Source organism: Phoca vitulina, unplaced genomic scaffold (assembly GCF_004348235.1).
Source record: "Phoca vitulina isolate PV1807 unplaced genomic scaffold, GSC_HSeal_1.0 scaffold25, whole genome shotgun sequence".
In the NCBI taxonomy this organism is placed as follows: Eukaryota; Metazoa; Chordata; class Mammalia; order Carnivora; family Phocidae; genus Phoca; species Phoca vitulina.
In genome coordinates this window covers 998,593-1,015,707 of record NW_022589728.1, presented here as the reverse complement: position 1 = coordinate 1,015,707, position 17,115 = coordinate 998,593, and the positions used below count along the sequence as shown (strand labels likewise).

Here is a 17,115-nt window from a genome sequence, read left to right as displayed (position 1 = left end):
GCCCCTGCCCTGGGAACTCCGCCCCCGTACCCGTGAGCCCCGCCCCCGAGCCCCGCGGCACTTTGGGGCGCACGCGCAGTGGCAGGTCTGGGCGTGATGGCTGACTCCGCGTCTGGTATGCGGGGTTCTCTACTGCAGTTGCAGGAGTCCTTGTCTGCCGGCGACCGCTGCAGCGCCGCGATGGCCAGTTATCAGCTGATCCGGGGCCTGGGACAGGAGTGCGTGCTGAGCACCGGCCCCGCGGTGCTGGGTGGGTACTGCCCCGGCCGCGCCAACGAGGGTCCCAACGCGCTTGCGCGTTTGGGTTTTCGCGTTTTCCGGTTGTGCCGGGGCGGCGGGGCCTAATAGTCTAGAGTTTCTGTCGTGGTGGGTTTATCTAACAGTGTTTTGAAAAAGTCCAGTCGTTTGATTCTGGATTGTCGAAATTTCTGTGGTTGTGTATAAAAACTGATTTGTCATGCTGCTTTTTTTCTTAGCAGGGTAAAGATGTTTTAAAAGTAAAGTTGGTGAAAATACCCTCAATTTGGCAATCATTGCTATGCAAAGGAGGCAGAGGGAACCAAAGGAATGTATTTTCTTTCACCTTTTTTAAAAGCGCCTAAACCCACCAGTACATTTTTGCAGCTCTTACGTTTGCTGTTCCCACTTCTGAGAAGCATTGCAGAAATGTAACTGTATAGTTCTTCAGTTTTAACTTTTTTAGCAGTCCCTGAATGAGAACCTTTTGCTCCTTTGTAGTAAAAGTGCCTCTTTTCAGCACTTTTAAAATATATCATTGCAAGAAAACTTTTGATGCTATCTAGTACCTGTATATTGTCAAGGATATATTATTAATGGGGGGAAGTAAATTTAAAAAAGTAAGATGTAAATGCTTTCTAGTCTCAGGGTTTGTGTGTGTGTGTGTGTTTTTTAATTTTAGAGAGGGGGTAGGGGCAGAGAGAGAGAATATCTCAAGTAGATTCCTCACTGAGCATGGAGCCCCATGCAGGATTCCATCTCACTACCATAAGATCATGACCTAGGATGAAATCAAGAGTCCCATGCTTAACCGACTGAGCCACCCAGGCACCCCTAGTCTCAGAGTTTCTAAGTTAGAATTCCTTTTTTGTTCCTTTAGTTAACTTGTTTATAAAGCAGTTCCAAGTTTACTCTGAATGTTTAGTATATGTTTTTTCAGGTGGAAGGTTATAGAGGAATGTATTAGTTTTCTGTTGCTGCAGTAACAAATACCACAAGCTGAATGGTTTAAAACAACATAGGTTTAACAGTCTTAAAATTCTGTAGTTAGAAGCCCAACAGGGGTCTCAACCAAACTAAAACCAAGGCATCAAGCAGGTCACTTTACTTTCTAAAGGCTCTCGTGTAGAATCCATTTCCTTTTTCATTCAGGTTGGCAGAATTCTTTGCAATTATAGGACTAAAGTTCCTTTTTCCTTCCTGATGTTCCCTGCTTGTAGAAGCCACCCTCATTTCTTGAATCATGGCCTCCATCTTCAAAGCCAGCATGGGTCTAGTAAATCCTGTGCTTGAAATCTCTCTTCTCTCCTGTTCTCTTTCCATTTTTCTTCCTCTCTCCTCCACTAGTAAGGGCCCATGTTATTATGTTGGACCCATGGATAATCCAGGATAATCCCCCCCCTTTTTTAAGTCAACTGATTAACCTTAATTCCATTTGCAGCCTTAATTTCCTTTTTCCATGTAAAGTTAGTGTATTCACACGTGTGATATTGGGATTAGGGCTCAGGTATCTTAGGGTCCGTTATTCTGCCTGTATCATCCCAGTGGAATATCACCTAGAGTTTCCTGTTTTTCTTGTTTAAATACAGCAGCCTTAAGTTAGTGTTTACTTGCTTATAAGGCTGAATTGAGAAACATGCAGCCCATTTAGGGTGGGTTTATGGAGTGCTTCTTGGCAGCTCTCTTACCTTTGTCTTTTTTTTTTTTAATCCAGCGTTACAGACTTCCTTAGTTTTTTCCAAAGATTTTGGTTTGCTTGTATTTGTTCGGAAGTCACTTAGCATTGATGAAGTAAGTTGAAGATTTCATTTTCCTTTTCTTGTACATTCCTTTATGTTGGAGTGACTCTTTCTTGCCCATATTTACTACAATGTTTATTTCTTTCATTATAGTTTCGTGATTGTAGAGAAGAAGTCTTAAAATTTTTATGTATTTTCTTAGAAAAAATTGGCCAGAAGATCACACCTTATTCTCTTGAAATTAAGGTAAGGAGAAAAACGTATCTCATTATATACCAACATCTATTTTAACTTATGCTGTAAGTTAAATTTGGGTTTATATTTTATTCCTGCTTTTCTCATCAAGGAGTTTACTTATTTGTGCTTGATTGTGGACTAGAAATGTAGTGGGCTATTCTTTTTATAGATTTAATAAGGTAAGGCCCTTGTCAGAAACTACTTTGATAACTTTTTGCACATAGGATAAATAATGTATTTTATAAAAAGTCGTAATAAATTTGGTTTTTTTAATTGTGAGGAGATTTCAAAACACTAAAAATTTTAAAGAATTCTTCTGCTGGGTAAGATTCTTATTTCATGTCCTTCCTGTGTGCCCTTTGGCAGCAGTTTGAGGTTTGCCTTTCTTGTGCCTCCGTTCTCTTTCCACTTGCCTTCCCCAGGTGTCCTTATAATTTACTGTGGAATTAGTAATCATAAAGTTGTTCTTTCTCAGGCTTGTTTATACTTTGAACAAGTGCCACAAGTTAAGTTGTTTTTATTGGTCCCGAATTGCTTTTAGTTCTTGGATGCTAAGATTTGATGAAGAAGTATATATTCAATCTGGGGTAATTTATAAGAAGCTATTTTATTAATTATAATTAACCCTAATACATGACATAATAATCATCAATCTTTTTTTTAATAGGTTTTAATTTTATTTTCTTTTGATTTCTAGCCTTTTGGGTTTGGAATCCTAACACAGTTGACCCTTGAACAACAGGGGGTTAGAGACATTGACCCCCTACATGCAGTTGAAAATCCATGTATTTGACTTTTGACTCCCCAAAAAGTTAACTACCAGTAGCCTACTGTTGACTGGAAGCTTTACTGATAAACATAAATAGTTGATTAGCACATATTTTGTATGTTATGTGTATTACAGATTGTATTTTTATAGTTGAGTAAGCTAGAGAAAAAATATTCAGGAAATCATAGGAGAAAATACATTTACAGTACTGTACTGTATTTATCGGAAAAAATCTGGGTATCCAAGTGGACCTGCAGAGTTCAAGCCTGTGCTGTTCAAGAGTCAACTGTATTTTAAAAAATTGCTTCAACAATAGAAGTAACTAACATCTGTAGAGTGCTCCATTGTTTACAGAGTTCTTTCATGGTACAGTTTGTCTTACTTATTTTTACCAAAACTCTTTGAGGTAGGTATTTTTAATCTCTTTAGCTCAGAAATGAGACTTAGAAGTTAAGAAACTTCACCCAAAAGTGGAGCCAAGTGGCCTCCTTCCAGAGTGCCTGCTTGTTTTATTAGACTGAGCTGGTCTGTTCCCAACCATTCTTCTCTGAATTGCTTTAGTTACTTTTAAAATTTTTGATGCTTGCTTTCTTGATATATGGCAACAAGTGCTATGGGAGGTATGCATGGAAGCATAACTTTTTTTTTTTAATCCTGCTCACGTGTCCATTTACTTTGTGTTTTTGTGACTATTGCTCCCCTCAGAGATGTACTTTTAGCTGTTGTGAAGAACTGAGATCTTATTGATGATTTTGGTATGTCTCCTTTTAAAACCTAGAATACTTGTACCAGTGTTTACACAAAGGATAAAGCTGCTAAATGTAAAATCCCAGCCCTAGATCTTCTTATTAAGGTAATTGTATTATTCTAAGTACATGTATTTCATATTAAACATACAACTTAAAAAGCAGAAAATTAGAGTTTTAAGTTATGTTTTGAGTGAGAGATGTTGGAGGCTAGGCTTTGGTCACATTGATGTATGGACAAGATTTTCTGACCATCACCTGTTAATACCCTGACCTTTTGCTCTAAGTCTCTTCGGGGTAGCAGAGGAAGGATTTTGGGTTGTGAGGAGAATTAAGAGGAAAAATAAGCAAGGAATGTACAGCTCCTGTTTACTCTCATCACCCTGACTCTTAAAACCTAAGGCTACTAAGAGTTGCCAGAATTCGCATCATTGTAGCTTTGAGTTCTTTCCTAAACCATACCATGAAAATGGGTCTCTACGTTGTATTTAAGTGCTTCTTGGGTGCTCACTGTCACCTGTTTCTCTCTCAGATGCATCTCTTTTATTGCATCTCTATTTTAGAATTCCTTTGGGTCTTGTTAGTCCTTGTCTTAAGTGCCTCCGAGAGAATGGTTCTAGTCATATTACTGGTTTCTTGGGAAGGTAAATTTAAGTCTACACCCTCTTTCCCTTTGTAACCCCTGTGTTCTACCACCCACCTCAACCTCTGCCTCCCAAATAATCAAGCTAGATAGGAGTGCCGAGAGGCCAAAGAAATCCCTTAGAGACACGTGATTCTGGAGCTTTGTTTGTGTAGAAACAGTGCAGAAGAGGAAGCCTTGTCATTATTTTCCTATTTAGACAATGCTAGTTTGTATTATTTTAGTTACTTCGGACTTTAAGAAGTTCTAGACTCATGGATGAATTTAGAATTGGAGAGTTATTTAGCAAATTCTATGGAGAACTTGCATCGAAAACAAAAATACAGGATACAGGTGAGATGCATTCAAATGTTTTTTTTATTTTTATTTTTTTATTTTATTTTTTTTTAAGATTTTATTTATTTATTTGACAGAGACAGACATAGCAAGAGAGGGAACACAAGCAGATGGAGTGGGAGAGGGAGAAGCAGGCTTCCCGCTGAGTAGAGAGCCCGATGTGGGGCTCGATCCCAGTACCCTGGGACCATGACCTGAGCCGAAGGCAGACACTTAATGACTGAGCCACCCAGGCGCCCCCAAATGTTATTTTTAAATATTTTAACAAATTGACATTAAAAAATTAGTGTAAAACTTAGGTTTTTCTCTATTAAAGCATTTATATGTTTTACAGATGAATCCTTTTTGCTGAAAACAAACCCAAATGGAAATAAACAAAAACATGTGAAGACTTCTGCTTCTGAAAGTTTAATCTTTATGAAATGATTTATTTTAAGTAGGCTCCACACCCAATGTGAACCCACAACCCTGAGATTAAGAGTTGCGTGCTCTACTGACTGAGCCAGCCAGGTGCCCCATGAAATGATTTCTTTAAATAGAAAGCTCACACACACAAAAAAAAACCTCACAACACATGTCAAATGTTACTTAGTTTATAATAGTAGATTGGCATAAAATTTATCAGGAAAGATTCTGGTACATAAAACTAGATATTTTCTATGTCTTACTAGGAAATTACTTTTGAACTAAACACTCATTTTGTTATTCATACATTTTTGTTTATTTAAATGTAATTTTTGGCCTTCACTTATCTTAAATTTATTTTTCAGTTTTAGAAAAAATATATGAGCTTCTAGGAGTATTAGGTGAAGTTCATCCTAGTGAGATGATAAATAATTCAGAAAAACTGTTCCGGGCTTTTCTGGGTGAACTTAAGACCCAGGTATGGCACACTTTATGCTGTTCTGCTTCCAAAGATTTGATTGTGTTTTTCTCTTTTTTAACGATACCTTCTTTAAAACACTTTTTTTTTTAGATGACATCAGCAGTAAGAGAGCCCAAACTGCCTATTCTGGCAGGGTGTCTGAAGGGATTGTCTTCACTCATGTGTAACTTCACCAAATCTATGGAAGAAGGTATTGTTTGACTTCACTTGATTTTCTTCTTGGTTCAAAAACTATAATTCTAAAATGAATTGCCTGTTTATTTTTTTGAACTTTTAAACCAATTGTGGATTCACAGAGTTGTGAGAAATAATACAGAGAGGTTCCATTTACTCACTTTCTACTACTAGTGATGACCTCTTTTATAACTAGTACAGTAGCATAACCAGGATATTGACATTGATAAATCTGCCAACCTTATCCACATTTCACTAGTTTTATGTGCACACCTTTGCATATGCGTATTTCATTCTCTGCAGTTTTATCATGTACAAATTTGTGTATGCATCACCATAGTCAAGATACTAAATAGACCGTCACCATAAGCACTCCTGCTATCCTGTAATAGCCACAGCCACCTTTCTTCCCCACCACCGCCCTCCCTCCACCCCAAACCACTACTTTTTGACTTGTGAATATGCTGCTAGAAAGTGCAAATACCTGTTGGAGTCCCTGCTTTCATTTTTTGAGGGATATACCCAGAAGCGGAATTGCTATATTATATGGTAATTCAGTGTTTAATTTTTTGCCATATTGTTTTGCAAAGCAGCAACAGCTATTTTATATTCCCACTAACAATGCATAAGGATTTCAGTTACTCCATATCCTTGCCAATACTTGATATTTTCTGGTTTTTGATAATAACCATCATAATGCATGTGAAGTGGCATATCATTGTGGTTTTCATTTACATTTCGTTTATGACTAGTGATGTTGAGTGACTTTTCATGTGCTTATTGGTTATTTGCATATTTTCTTTGGAGAAATATAATTTAAGTTCTTTGCCCAGTTTTTTGATGGGATCATTTGACTTTTTGTTGTTGAATTGTAGGAGTTCTTTAGGTATTCAGATATCAATTCCTTACCAAATACATGATTTGCAAGTGTTTTCTCCCATTTTATGGGTTACCTTTTTGTCCTCTGATGTGTAACAATTTTTTATTTTGATGAAGTCATTATCTGTTTTTTCTTTTGTGGCCTGTGCTTTTGTCATGTCCATGAAATCATTGCCAAATCACTGTTGAAATGTTTATGTGCCTTTGTAAAAAGTTACTTGGGCGCATATGTGTGTGCAGCTCTATTTCTAAGTTCTCTATTCTGTTCCATTGGTCTATGTATTTATCTCTCTGCCAACACCACACCGTCTTTTTGACTATTAACTATAGAGTAAGCCTTAATGTCGAGTAAAGTCCTCCCATTTTATTCTTCTTTTTCAAAAGAACTGCTTTTTTTTTAAAAGCTTTTATTTATATGTTTGTCAGAGAGAGAGAGCACACAAGCAGGGGGAGCAGCAGGAGAGGGAGAAGCAGGCTCCTTGCTGAGCAAGGAGCCCAATGTGGGACTCGATCCCAGGACCGTGGGATCATGACCTGAGCCGAAGGCAGATGCTTAACTGACTGAGCCACCCAGGTGTCCCCAAAAGAACTGCTTTTGAAATCATTTATTTATTTATTTATTTTTTAGTGAACTTTTTAAAGATTTTATTTATTTGAGAGACAGAGAATGAGCAGTGGGGAGGGGCAGAGGGAGAGAGAGAGGGAGAAGCAGACTCCCCATTGAGCAGGAAGCCCGATGCAGGACTCAATCCCAGGACCCTGGGATCATGACCTGAGCTGAAGGCTTGACCTGAGCAGACGCTTAACCGACTGAGCCACCCAGGTGCCCCTATTTACTTATTTTTAAAAAAGATTTTATTTATATATTTGAGAGAGAGCAAGAGAGAGGGAGCACAACCGGGGGGTGCAGGGGAAGGGGCAGAGGGGGAAGCAGACTCCCCGCTGAGCAGGGAACCTGATGGGGGCTCGATCCCAGGACCCTGGGATCATGACCAGAGCCAAAGGCAGAGGCTTTGCTGACTGAGCCACCCAGGTGTCCCTGAAATCATTTAAGTGCTGTGCTTTTCCATGTATATTCTAGAATAAGTTTGTGTCTACAAAACACCTTGCTTGGATTTTGATAGTCATTGCATTAAACCTGTGTATTAATCTGGTGAGAACTGACATCTTTGCTATGCTGAATTTTCCAATCCATGAACACAATTTATCTCTCCATTTATTTAGGTCTTCTTTGATTTCTTCCATCAGTATTTTGTAGTTTTTAGGATATAGATTCTTGCCTATGAATTTTAAAGTTTGCTTATTATGCTTTTCTTTATAGTTCTAACGTTTCCTTGTATCTCAAAATTAAAGTTTTAGAGGATAATCTAGCTAGGATGGCATTATATGCTTATGAAATACATTTCTTTTTAAAAGGCAACGAAAACTTTTAACCCTAAAAGATTCTTTAAATGACAAAAAATTCTCTATTTACTCTTCCTTACCATTTCTGTTCAAGTAATTGCCAAATTTTTGTACCTCCTGTGTGTTTGCTTTTATTAGGTTGAAACCCAACATCCAATGATTTTTGACCTACAAAAACAGCAATTTCATGTTTCAACCTAATATTTTTACTCACTCCTCTGTTGCTTACCAAGGATGTTGTAGTAGCTCTATGTGATTTCTCTTCCTTTGTTTTCTCTCTCATCTGTCCCATATTCTGTTGCCAGCTTCCCATTTCATCAGGTTCTGGCTCACAGATCACCCATTTGAAACCTTTATGATTCCCCTGAGATGAGTCACTTCCTCTGGCTTCTGTATTTTCCTGTTACAGTACTTCCTATGATATATTTTTAATTTATCAGGTTATGTGTTTATTTCTGTCACTTGCGCCTGCTGGTAGGTAATGTTGCTGATTTGTCTTTGTATTTGCTTGGCATATTAATTTATATTCAGTGAACACATACAGTTTAAGAAGAATAACAGAACTTATTGCTCATTTACCGTGTGCTAAAGACTATTCTAGAATAGTTGCAGGGAAAATTCCAGTAATAACTCTGGAATTTTCTAGATTAGGAAACTAGAACTAAGACAAGTTGCTTGTCCAAAGTCACACAACTGATGTTGTAGCAGAGTAATGGCTCCCAATGATGTCCTCATTCTAATACCCTGAAGCCTCTAGAAAGAAATACAGCCCTTCTGACACCCTGATTTTACCTCAGTGAGACCCATTTCAGATTTCTCATCTCCAGAACTGTATAGTAACAAATTTGTATTTTTTAAGCCACTCACTTCGTGATAGTTTGTTATAGCAGCAGTAGTAAATTATATAACCAATAAGACTAGGATTTAAACTTTGGTCTGAGGCTATAATTTATAGTTTTTCTGTCATGCCATGATCATGTGACATCAGGCACTAAATACTAATACTAATATTTTCATTCATACAGTATGTGTTCCTTGGGTGCCTTCTATCTAAAGAATGATGAGTTAGGTGTTGGATTCAGTGATCAGAATCACCAGATTCCTACCATCATGAACTCAGTTTAGTAGAGGAAACAGACAATAAATAGATGAATAAGCTATTACAGATTTCAGGGTTCAATTATGCAAACAGTTTGGGTACAGTGAATAGGAATACCAGAGTGTGGAGAGGGTAGAGGATGTATATAGCCTGCTGGTTCTTTGTGAGGAGGCAACAAGAAGCTAAGGCCTGCAGGATGGCAAGGAGACAGCTGGGAAAGAGCTCAGAAGAGCATGCCAGGCAAAGGGACTAGCAAGTACCAGGCCTCAAGCCTGGCCAGCGCACAGTGGTCAGAAGGGTTCAAGAGAACTGGCATGTCTGGAGTAGAGTGGCACACAGAGAGCTGGGGAGAGAGTGCACAGGATGTGGGGTCAGTGTGTGAGGGGATTTTGAGTTGGAATTTTATTTCAAATGGATTGAGAAACCATGTTTTTTCTCTGATGAATAGGTATGGGGTAGTTGATGTTTTACAGGGGTCTGCTTGACTGCTATTGGATGTGAGATTTGTTTTGGCATAGGATTGAGAGACTTTGCTCATGAATGTGGCTGTGAGCAGCTGAAGTAGGTGCAGTGGTGTTTAACCTGGGTGGGGCAGGTTTCAGGCAAAACCTGGCTTTTTGTTTTGGACATGTTTAACCATAGATGCTATGGAGTGTCTCAGCTTAGATGTTAAGGATGGGGTTGTATATGTAAGACTGGATCTTGCAGGAGAAATTAGACTTTAAGATATAAATTTGGAAGTTTTTAGCAAACAGGTAATATGTGAAACTCTGAGTGTGAGTAAGATTAGCTGGGGAGCAGGTGCAGAGAGACTGGGGCAAGGATGTAAGATGCATTGCTCTGGGTGGAGTCTGAATGCAAAGCCACCAGAGCTGCAGAGTGGGTCCAGGCAGGTTCAGTTGAGTGTTAGAGGACAAGCTGGACAGAGCAGGTTAAGGGTTAATAGGGTAAAGACAAGGTGGAATGGAAGGGAGGAAGTGGAGGCTATCTGCAGAAAACCTTTTAGAGAAATCTTAACAGAGGAGACCAAAGAAATGTATAGCTGAAGGGAGACAAGGTGGTAAGAGAGAGTTTTTAGAAATAGATACCGGAATTTGTACATTTATGTTCCTAGCAACACTACCCATAATAGCTAAAAGGGAGAAATAACCCAAGTGTCCATCAACAGTTGAGTGGATGAACAAATGTAGTATAAACACACAACAGAATATTATTCGGTCTTAAAAAAGGAGGGAAATACTGTCCCATGCTACAACATGTGGACTAGAGGACATTATGCTAAGTGAGGTAAGCAAGTCACAAAGGTATAAATACTGTATGAGGTAGCAGGAACAGGGAAATTTATAGGTTCAGAAAGTAGAATCAAGGGTACCTGGGGCTAGGGGGCAGGGGAGTTAGTGTTTAATGGGTACAGCCTTTCTGTAGGGGATGATGAAAATGTTTTGGGTATAGATAATGGTGGTGAGTACACAACAATGTAAATATTTAACGCCATTGAATTTTACACTTACACAGGGTTAACACTGTAAATACTCTGTTATATATATTTTACCACAATAAAAAAGTAAATACAAGAGCATGCTTGTTGAGGGAGTGGTCCACTAGAAAGCAGAGGTGCACATAGGAGAGCGGACAGTGGAAGGCAGAGCCTGGGAAGGGTCACGGAGGTGATGACCATTCCCACTACTGAGAGCTCAGGCCCTTGCATTCCTGCACCTCACTGTGTTCACTTGAGTCCCCCCATTCTAGACCAACTGTGTGCTGACAAGTACCTCATGCCCTTGAGTCTGTACACCTCTGCCTACATGGTCACTTTTTATTAGTATTAGAATGGCCTTTTTTTGAATTAGTTCCCATTCTTTTAGGCCCAGCTCAAGTGCTGCCATATCTGTAAAGCCTGTCTTGAATACTTAATAGCCAGAAGAAATCTCTCCTTATATTAGATATGAGGAGCTTTTTAAATATTTCTTTTATGGAATTATCCTACAGACATGCTGATGTTTCTCTCCTCTTAAACCCTCTCTGACCCCTTTTCCCTCTATCTTCTTTGACAGTTGGGCTCTGTTTTTAAATGTATATCAGTCCTTTCGATCAAAGCAAACAATTCTTGAGCCTCTGCTGTTTGCAAGTCACTGTTACAAAGGCAGATAACTTACCGATGAGTAAAGCTTGATTTCTGGACAGCTGCAGTGAATACTGGTGGGAGACAGTTAAACAATTGTGGTGTCTGTCAGGTCAGGATAAGAGTCTTGGATTATACTTGTATAGCTGTTTTATCTTTAGGTGATAAGTTTACTAAGGTCAAAGATCATATTTTATTCATATTTGTAATTCCCATAGTAATTTGGTGTACTGTGTGCTGAATAAAAGCCTGGCAGTACAAGGATGATGATGATGTGCTTGGCCTTATATAATCCTCCATACAACTCTCAAAAAAGCTATATAGTGTCCCTTTTTATAGATAAGAAAACTGAGGCCCTGAGAGATTACCTAACAGAGCTTGTAAGTGATGAGGTGGAATTGAAACCCATGTCCTTGTTACACATTTTTTTCTTACTTTACTGTAGTAATAACTGCAGCAGTCATAGCTTGCAGCTCTTCAGCTGAAATGAATGATAGAAGACGTGATTCCTGAATTTGAGCTGTATGAAATAAAGCTGTTGGTTGTGAAGAGTTTCTGAGGTTAGATGATACTATTGGGATTTGTAACGGAGGCTCCTTTTTGTTTTCTCGCCAGATCCCCAGACTTCAAGGGAGATTTTTGATTTTGCATTAAAGGCAGTTCGTCCTCAGGTAGGATTAATATTACTCTAATTCTTTTATAGCTGAGACTTGGAATTGTCAAACACTGATGGTAATTTTTTTTTTTTAAATAGATTGATCTGAAGAGATATGCGGTACCCTTAGGTAAGATTGTATATTTAACAAGATGGACTATTTCAGATTTTTAAATTAATGTCTTGAGTAAACTTTTGCTTAAACTGTGAATGAGAGTCTTATGATAATGTCTCTGATGTTTCATATATAGTTATTTGGAGGCTCTTGGAGACTTTGTTTTTAGCACGCAAACTCTGGTTAAATGGTCACGCTTAGATTACATGATTTTAAAAAAATTACTTTGGAACATCTTTTAGGGGATCCAGATTGTTTGATACTGATTTTATCTAAATAAACCCTGATCCTACTTCCGAAATTTGTTCTGGGGGTCACTGGCCCATTGATTCAAATGAAGGTTGGCAGTGTTAGAACTCTGATCAGAATCCCTAAGTTATTACAGTATAGTGATAGTGGATCTTCATGAACAGTTTTAGTTTTGACATAGACATATACTTAAAGCTTTCTTAGTTTTTTATTCTGCTTTTTGTTGTTCTGTTTTAAATACAATGGTTTTTGCAATTGCAGCTGGCTTATGCTTATTTACGCTGCATGCATCTCAGTTTAGCACCTGCCTTCTGGACAACTACGTTTCTTTATTCGAAGTACTGTCAAAATGGTGTAGCCATACAAATGTAGAATTGAAAAAAGCTGCACATTCAGCTCTGGAATCTTTTCTGAAACAGGTATTCAACTTTTATTTAAAAATATTTTTTCCATGCAAAAAATTAAATTTCAGTTTTGTGCATGCACATTTGAAAAATGAATACAGGTTGATCTATTAGCTTCTGTAGTATTTAAATTAAAAAGCTTGGTTATTGATCAGCTACATGGGTGGCAGCAGGACTGAAAGAAGGGTAGGAAGATACCAGATCTGATCACAGCCTCAGAGGCAAGACCGGGAGAGTCTAATGGACATGAGAAATGGCAATGAGGAGGTAGAAGGAAGAAAGGCTGGGGGGTCGGGGATCCTCTGAGCCAGGGGCAGCCACGTGGGGGTGAGGAAACATCTCCTGAGAGGTGAGGGCCAGCTGTCATGTTAAGATGTTTGTGTTCCACCTTACTTCGAGAACAAGAAGAATCCATTTGCCCTTGTGTATTTTCCATCTAGTTAGGATGTGATTGTCAAATTGAGCCTGCAAATTTGGAAGTGCATCTCAGTTGGCTAGAGGGAATGTACTTGTGACTCTGAGCATCCAGAGGTGTCTAGAAATACCTGCTGTTCAGGCCAGGTGTTATGGAATTAGACTGGTTGAGTTGTCTCTGATGGAAAACTCTTTTAAGAGTCACCAAAAGTTTTGTTTGGAGCAATGTTATAAATGGTAGTTAAATTTACAAGCTATTCCATGAAGACCTGTCTGAACTGTGGCGCAGACAGTATCCCGTTGTAAGGATATACACAGTCTGTTTGTAGGGACTTCAGTTGTTTCCAGCTTGGGGCTATTTTAAATAAAACAGTTAAGAACATTGTGACGAAGTGTTTTTGTGGACATATGCTTTCACTTCTCTTGAGTAAAAACCTAGAAGTGGAATTGCTGGGTCATGTGGTAGGTATATATTAAAATGTAAAAAAACTGCTGAACTCTTTTCAAGCTGCTTCCACCAGTTTAATTCCCACCAGCAAAGCATGGGAGTTTCTGTTAGCCCACATCGTCATCAACACAGGGTGTTGTTGGTCTTTTCAATTTTATCTCTTCTCATGGATGTATGATGTTACCTTACTGTGGTTATAATCTGAATTTCCATGGTGACTATTGATAATGATCTTTTCTTATAGTTACTAGTCTTCTTATATTTTGTGAGGTACTCATTCAGATATTTGGTTTATTTTAAAATTAGGTTGTATGTCTTTTTATAAATGAGTTGTGACAGTTCTCTACATCATTTGTATACAAGTCCTTTTCTAAAAATATTGCAAATAATTTCTCTTCTGTGGCATCTTCGAAAAAGCAGATGTTTTCTTAGCAGCATCTTTGAAAGAGCAGATGTTTTAAAGTTTAAGTCCAGTTTACTAGTTTTCCAACTTGTTCTTCCTTTCTGTGGCCTAAGAAATTTTTGCCTATCTCATGGTCGTAGAGATTTTCTCCTAGTTTTCTTCAAGAAGTTTTATAGTTCATAGTTTTAACATTTACAGTTAGGTCTATAGTCCATTTTGAATTAGTTTTTGTGTATGGTACAAAGTAAGGATTGCAAGTTGATCCCCCATTTTTAGCTGTGAGCATCATTTGAAGACTTTTCTTTCCCCAGTGACTTACCTTGGTACCTTTGTCAAAAATCAATTGATAGGGTTTATTGGTGGACTCTCTATTTTGTTCCATTCATCTGTCTGTCCTTACATCAGTACCTCACTGTCTTGATTATTCTAGCTTTATGTTAAGTGTTGAAATTAAGTGGTGGATGTCCTCCAGCTTCTTTTTTTTCCATTATTATTTTGACTATTGTATGTAAATTTAAACATTGCTCCTGAGGGAAAGAAATTTTTCAATAGATTTATATGAAGTTCTTATAAACATTGTAGGATAGCAGCGTAGAATTCAAAAAAATGTAGAAGGGTACAAAGAAGACTTAAAATCTTCTGGAATCCTACCATTAAGGAAAAAAAATCACCATTTTAGTGGCATTGCTTCTAGACCTCCTCCTTCCTTTCTCTGTCCCTTACTCTCTCCTCCTTTCTCTCTCCCTTTACCTCCTTTCATTCCCTTTCTTCCCAAGGGAAAGGAATGGGGATGGAAGAAGAGCAGTGTCTTAACATAAAGGAATATTCATAATTTCTGTGACTTTATGATTTTCCATTGTGTTGGGTGTTTTCCTGATAGTGCATTGAGAGCTACATGATTAATTTGTAATGGCAACATAATTGATACATAAAATTATATTTAAGTCCATATTTATATTTGTCCTCTGCTGTTGGATAATTGTTTACAACTTTTTGCTACTATATGCGGAAAACAATTGGATAATAATGTATAAAAAGGATGTTTGCTGAAAGCACAATAATAAAAAATTAGAAACAGTTTATAAATGTATAAGCATTATAGTTTATTCATAAAGTGAAAAACTATTCTGTGATTAAGTTGATGGTGTTTCCTAACATCTTGAGGAACATGTTCCTGATATGCTTGTGAAGAAGGAAATTTTGAGGCAGTATGTATGATACCCCATTCTTCTAAAATAAATGGGGTTTCATTCAGGATTAGGGTATGTGTTGGTAGGTTGACAATGACAGGTAGATACCTTTTGTCTGCCTTTGATAATTATCTAGATTCTTTCCATACTTGTCTTTGTAGACAGTCTTTATGCTGAAATTAGGAATGATTTTTTGAACATTTGTATTAGTTCTTGCATTTAGGTTACTGTCGCAGTATGGTAGATGGAGATCAACTTGCTTCTCAAAGTACTTTTTTCCCTTGCCTCACCTAATTCAAGCTTTACAGTTTGTAGCTTATTTTTTTTGAAGGATGAGATGCTTTGTCTTTCTTACTGATCGTGAGTCCTGAGCTCTGTTTTGTGTTGCCCTAATGAGACACTGAGTCTGTTAATTCTGAACTCGCTGGCCGCTGGGCCTGCACGACTCTACACCACGCTGTGAGTTACAGACAAGCTCTAACTATGCTTTCTGCTTCATCAGGGAGCCCAAATTCAAAACCTGGTTTTTGTGCATGTCTTCCTACATTGGCCTGGTCTCTTTCAGTGCCTTTCTCTAGGAAAAAGGCATCACATGTAATAAAGAGAGTGTCTTTTCTAAATTTGGTGCAGCCTAAGGAAATTGAAGCGGTAGTTCTTTATCAATAAAAGCGATTGTGGGGGCGCCTGGGTGGCTCAGATGGTTAAGCGTCTGCCTTTGGCTCAGGTCATGATCTTGGGGTGCTGGGATTGAGCCCCGCATCAGGCTCCCTGCTTGGTGTGGAGCCTGCTTCTCCCTCTCCTTCTGCTGCTCTTCCTGCTTGTGCCCTCTTGCTTTCTCTGTCAAATAAATAAATAAAATCTTTAAAAAAAATAAAAGCGATTGTGTGGAATTATAACACATTGATAATATCTAATTAAACATTGCTAGCCTTTTTACATTATAATAGATTCCTTTGTTTTGCTATTAAATATTTCTAAAAAGTAAATATTATGCAATTGCAGATTTCTTTTATGATGGCGAAAGATGCAGAAATGCATAAGAGTAAGCTACAGTACTTTATGGAGCAATTCTATGGAATCATCAGGAACGTGGATTCAAACAGCAAAGATTTATCCATTGCAATTCGTGGATATGGACTTTTTGCAGGAGTATGGCTCATTAATTTATTCTTTTTATTTCATTTTGAGCATTTAAAGGAATATAATTTATTGCATTTTTGAATAGCATCTCACACTTGTGACAATATTGTTGTTACTTGCTTTGTTGTTAACTTGTTTTTTCAATGCCAACTATGTGCTAGGATTCTGAATACGTATTATCTCAAATTTTCATAACTCTCCTACAAGCTTTTAGGAGTATTATTCCACTTTTCAAATGAGGAAACTGAGACCTAGAGAAATTAAGTAACTTGTCAAAGGACACACAGTTAATAATTTATAGAGCCAAGACGTAAATTCAAGTCTGAAGACTTGAAACAACGTGTTTTTTCTACTGTGCTATGCTGCCCATTATTTATGAAGTAAAATTATAGTTGATGTCACTCAGTGTTTTAGAAAGAGAGGTTCTTGGGGCGCCTGGGTGGCTCAGTTGTTAAGCGTCTGCCTTCAGCTCAGGTCATGATCCCAGGGTCCTGGGATTGAGCCCTACATTGGACTCCCTGCTCCGCAGGAAGCCTGCTCCTCCCTCTCCCACTCCCCCTGCTTGTGTTCCTTCTCTCGTTGTGTATCTCTCTGTCAAATAAATAGATAAAATCTTAAAAAAAAAAATAGGTTCTTACGACAGAAGTATATTTAAGAATATTGATGGGGTGCCTGGGTGGCTCAGTCAGTTGAGCATCTGACTCGATTTCCGCTTAGGTAATGATCTCAGGGTTGTGAGATGGAGCCCCACGTCAAGCTCTGTGCTGGGCGTGGAACCTGCTTAAGATTCTCTCTCTCCCTCTCGCCTCCCCCCGTCTCTCCCCCA

At 38.2% G+C, this 17,115-nt stretch overlaps 1 protein-coding gene across 4 annotated transcripts in view; it reads left to right on the top strand.

Annotated features, from left to right (window-relative positions):
- The first annotated feature begins 59 nt into the window (after positions 1 to 59).
- PRKDC (protein kinase, DNA-activated, catalytic subunit) overlaps positions 60 to 17,115 on the top strand; it is a 254,337-nt gene continuing 237,281 nt past the window's right edge. For 3 of the 4 annotated variants that reach the window (XM_032421989.1, XM_032421990.1, XM_032421987.1), the window contains exons 1-11: positions 60 to 250; positions 1,952 to 2,028; positions 2,130 to 2,222; positions 3,761 to 3,835; positions 4,596 to 4,704; positions 5,478 to 5,590; positions 5,684 to 5,783; positions 11,887 to 11,942; positions 12,026 to 12,056; positions 12,552 to 12,709; positions 16,152 to 16,298. In XM_032421989.1, the coding sequence (XP_032277880.1) occupies positions 97 to 250; positions 1,952 to 2,028; positions 2,130 to 2,222; positions 3,761 to 3,835; positions 4,596 to 4,704; positions 5,478 to 5,590; positions 5,684 to 5,783; positions 11,887 to 11,942; positions 12,026 to 12,056; positions 12,552 to 12,709; positions 16,152 to 16,298 (1,113 nt within the window). In that variant the 5' untranslated portion in view covers positions 60 to 96. The remainder of the gene's footprint in view (positions 251 to 1,951; positions 2,029 to 2,129; positions 2,223 to 3,760; positions 3,836 to 4,595; positions 4,705 to 5,477; positions 5,591 to 5,683; positions 5,784 to 11,886; positions 11,943 to 12,025; positions 12,057 to 12,551; positions 12,710 to 16,151; positions 16,299 to 17,115) is intronic. The other variant, XM_032421988.1, reaches the window with a different exon arrangement.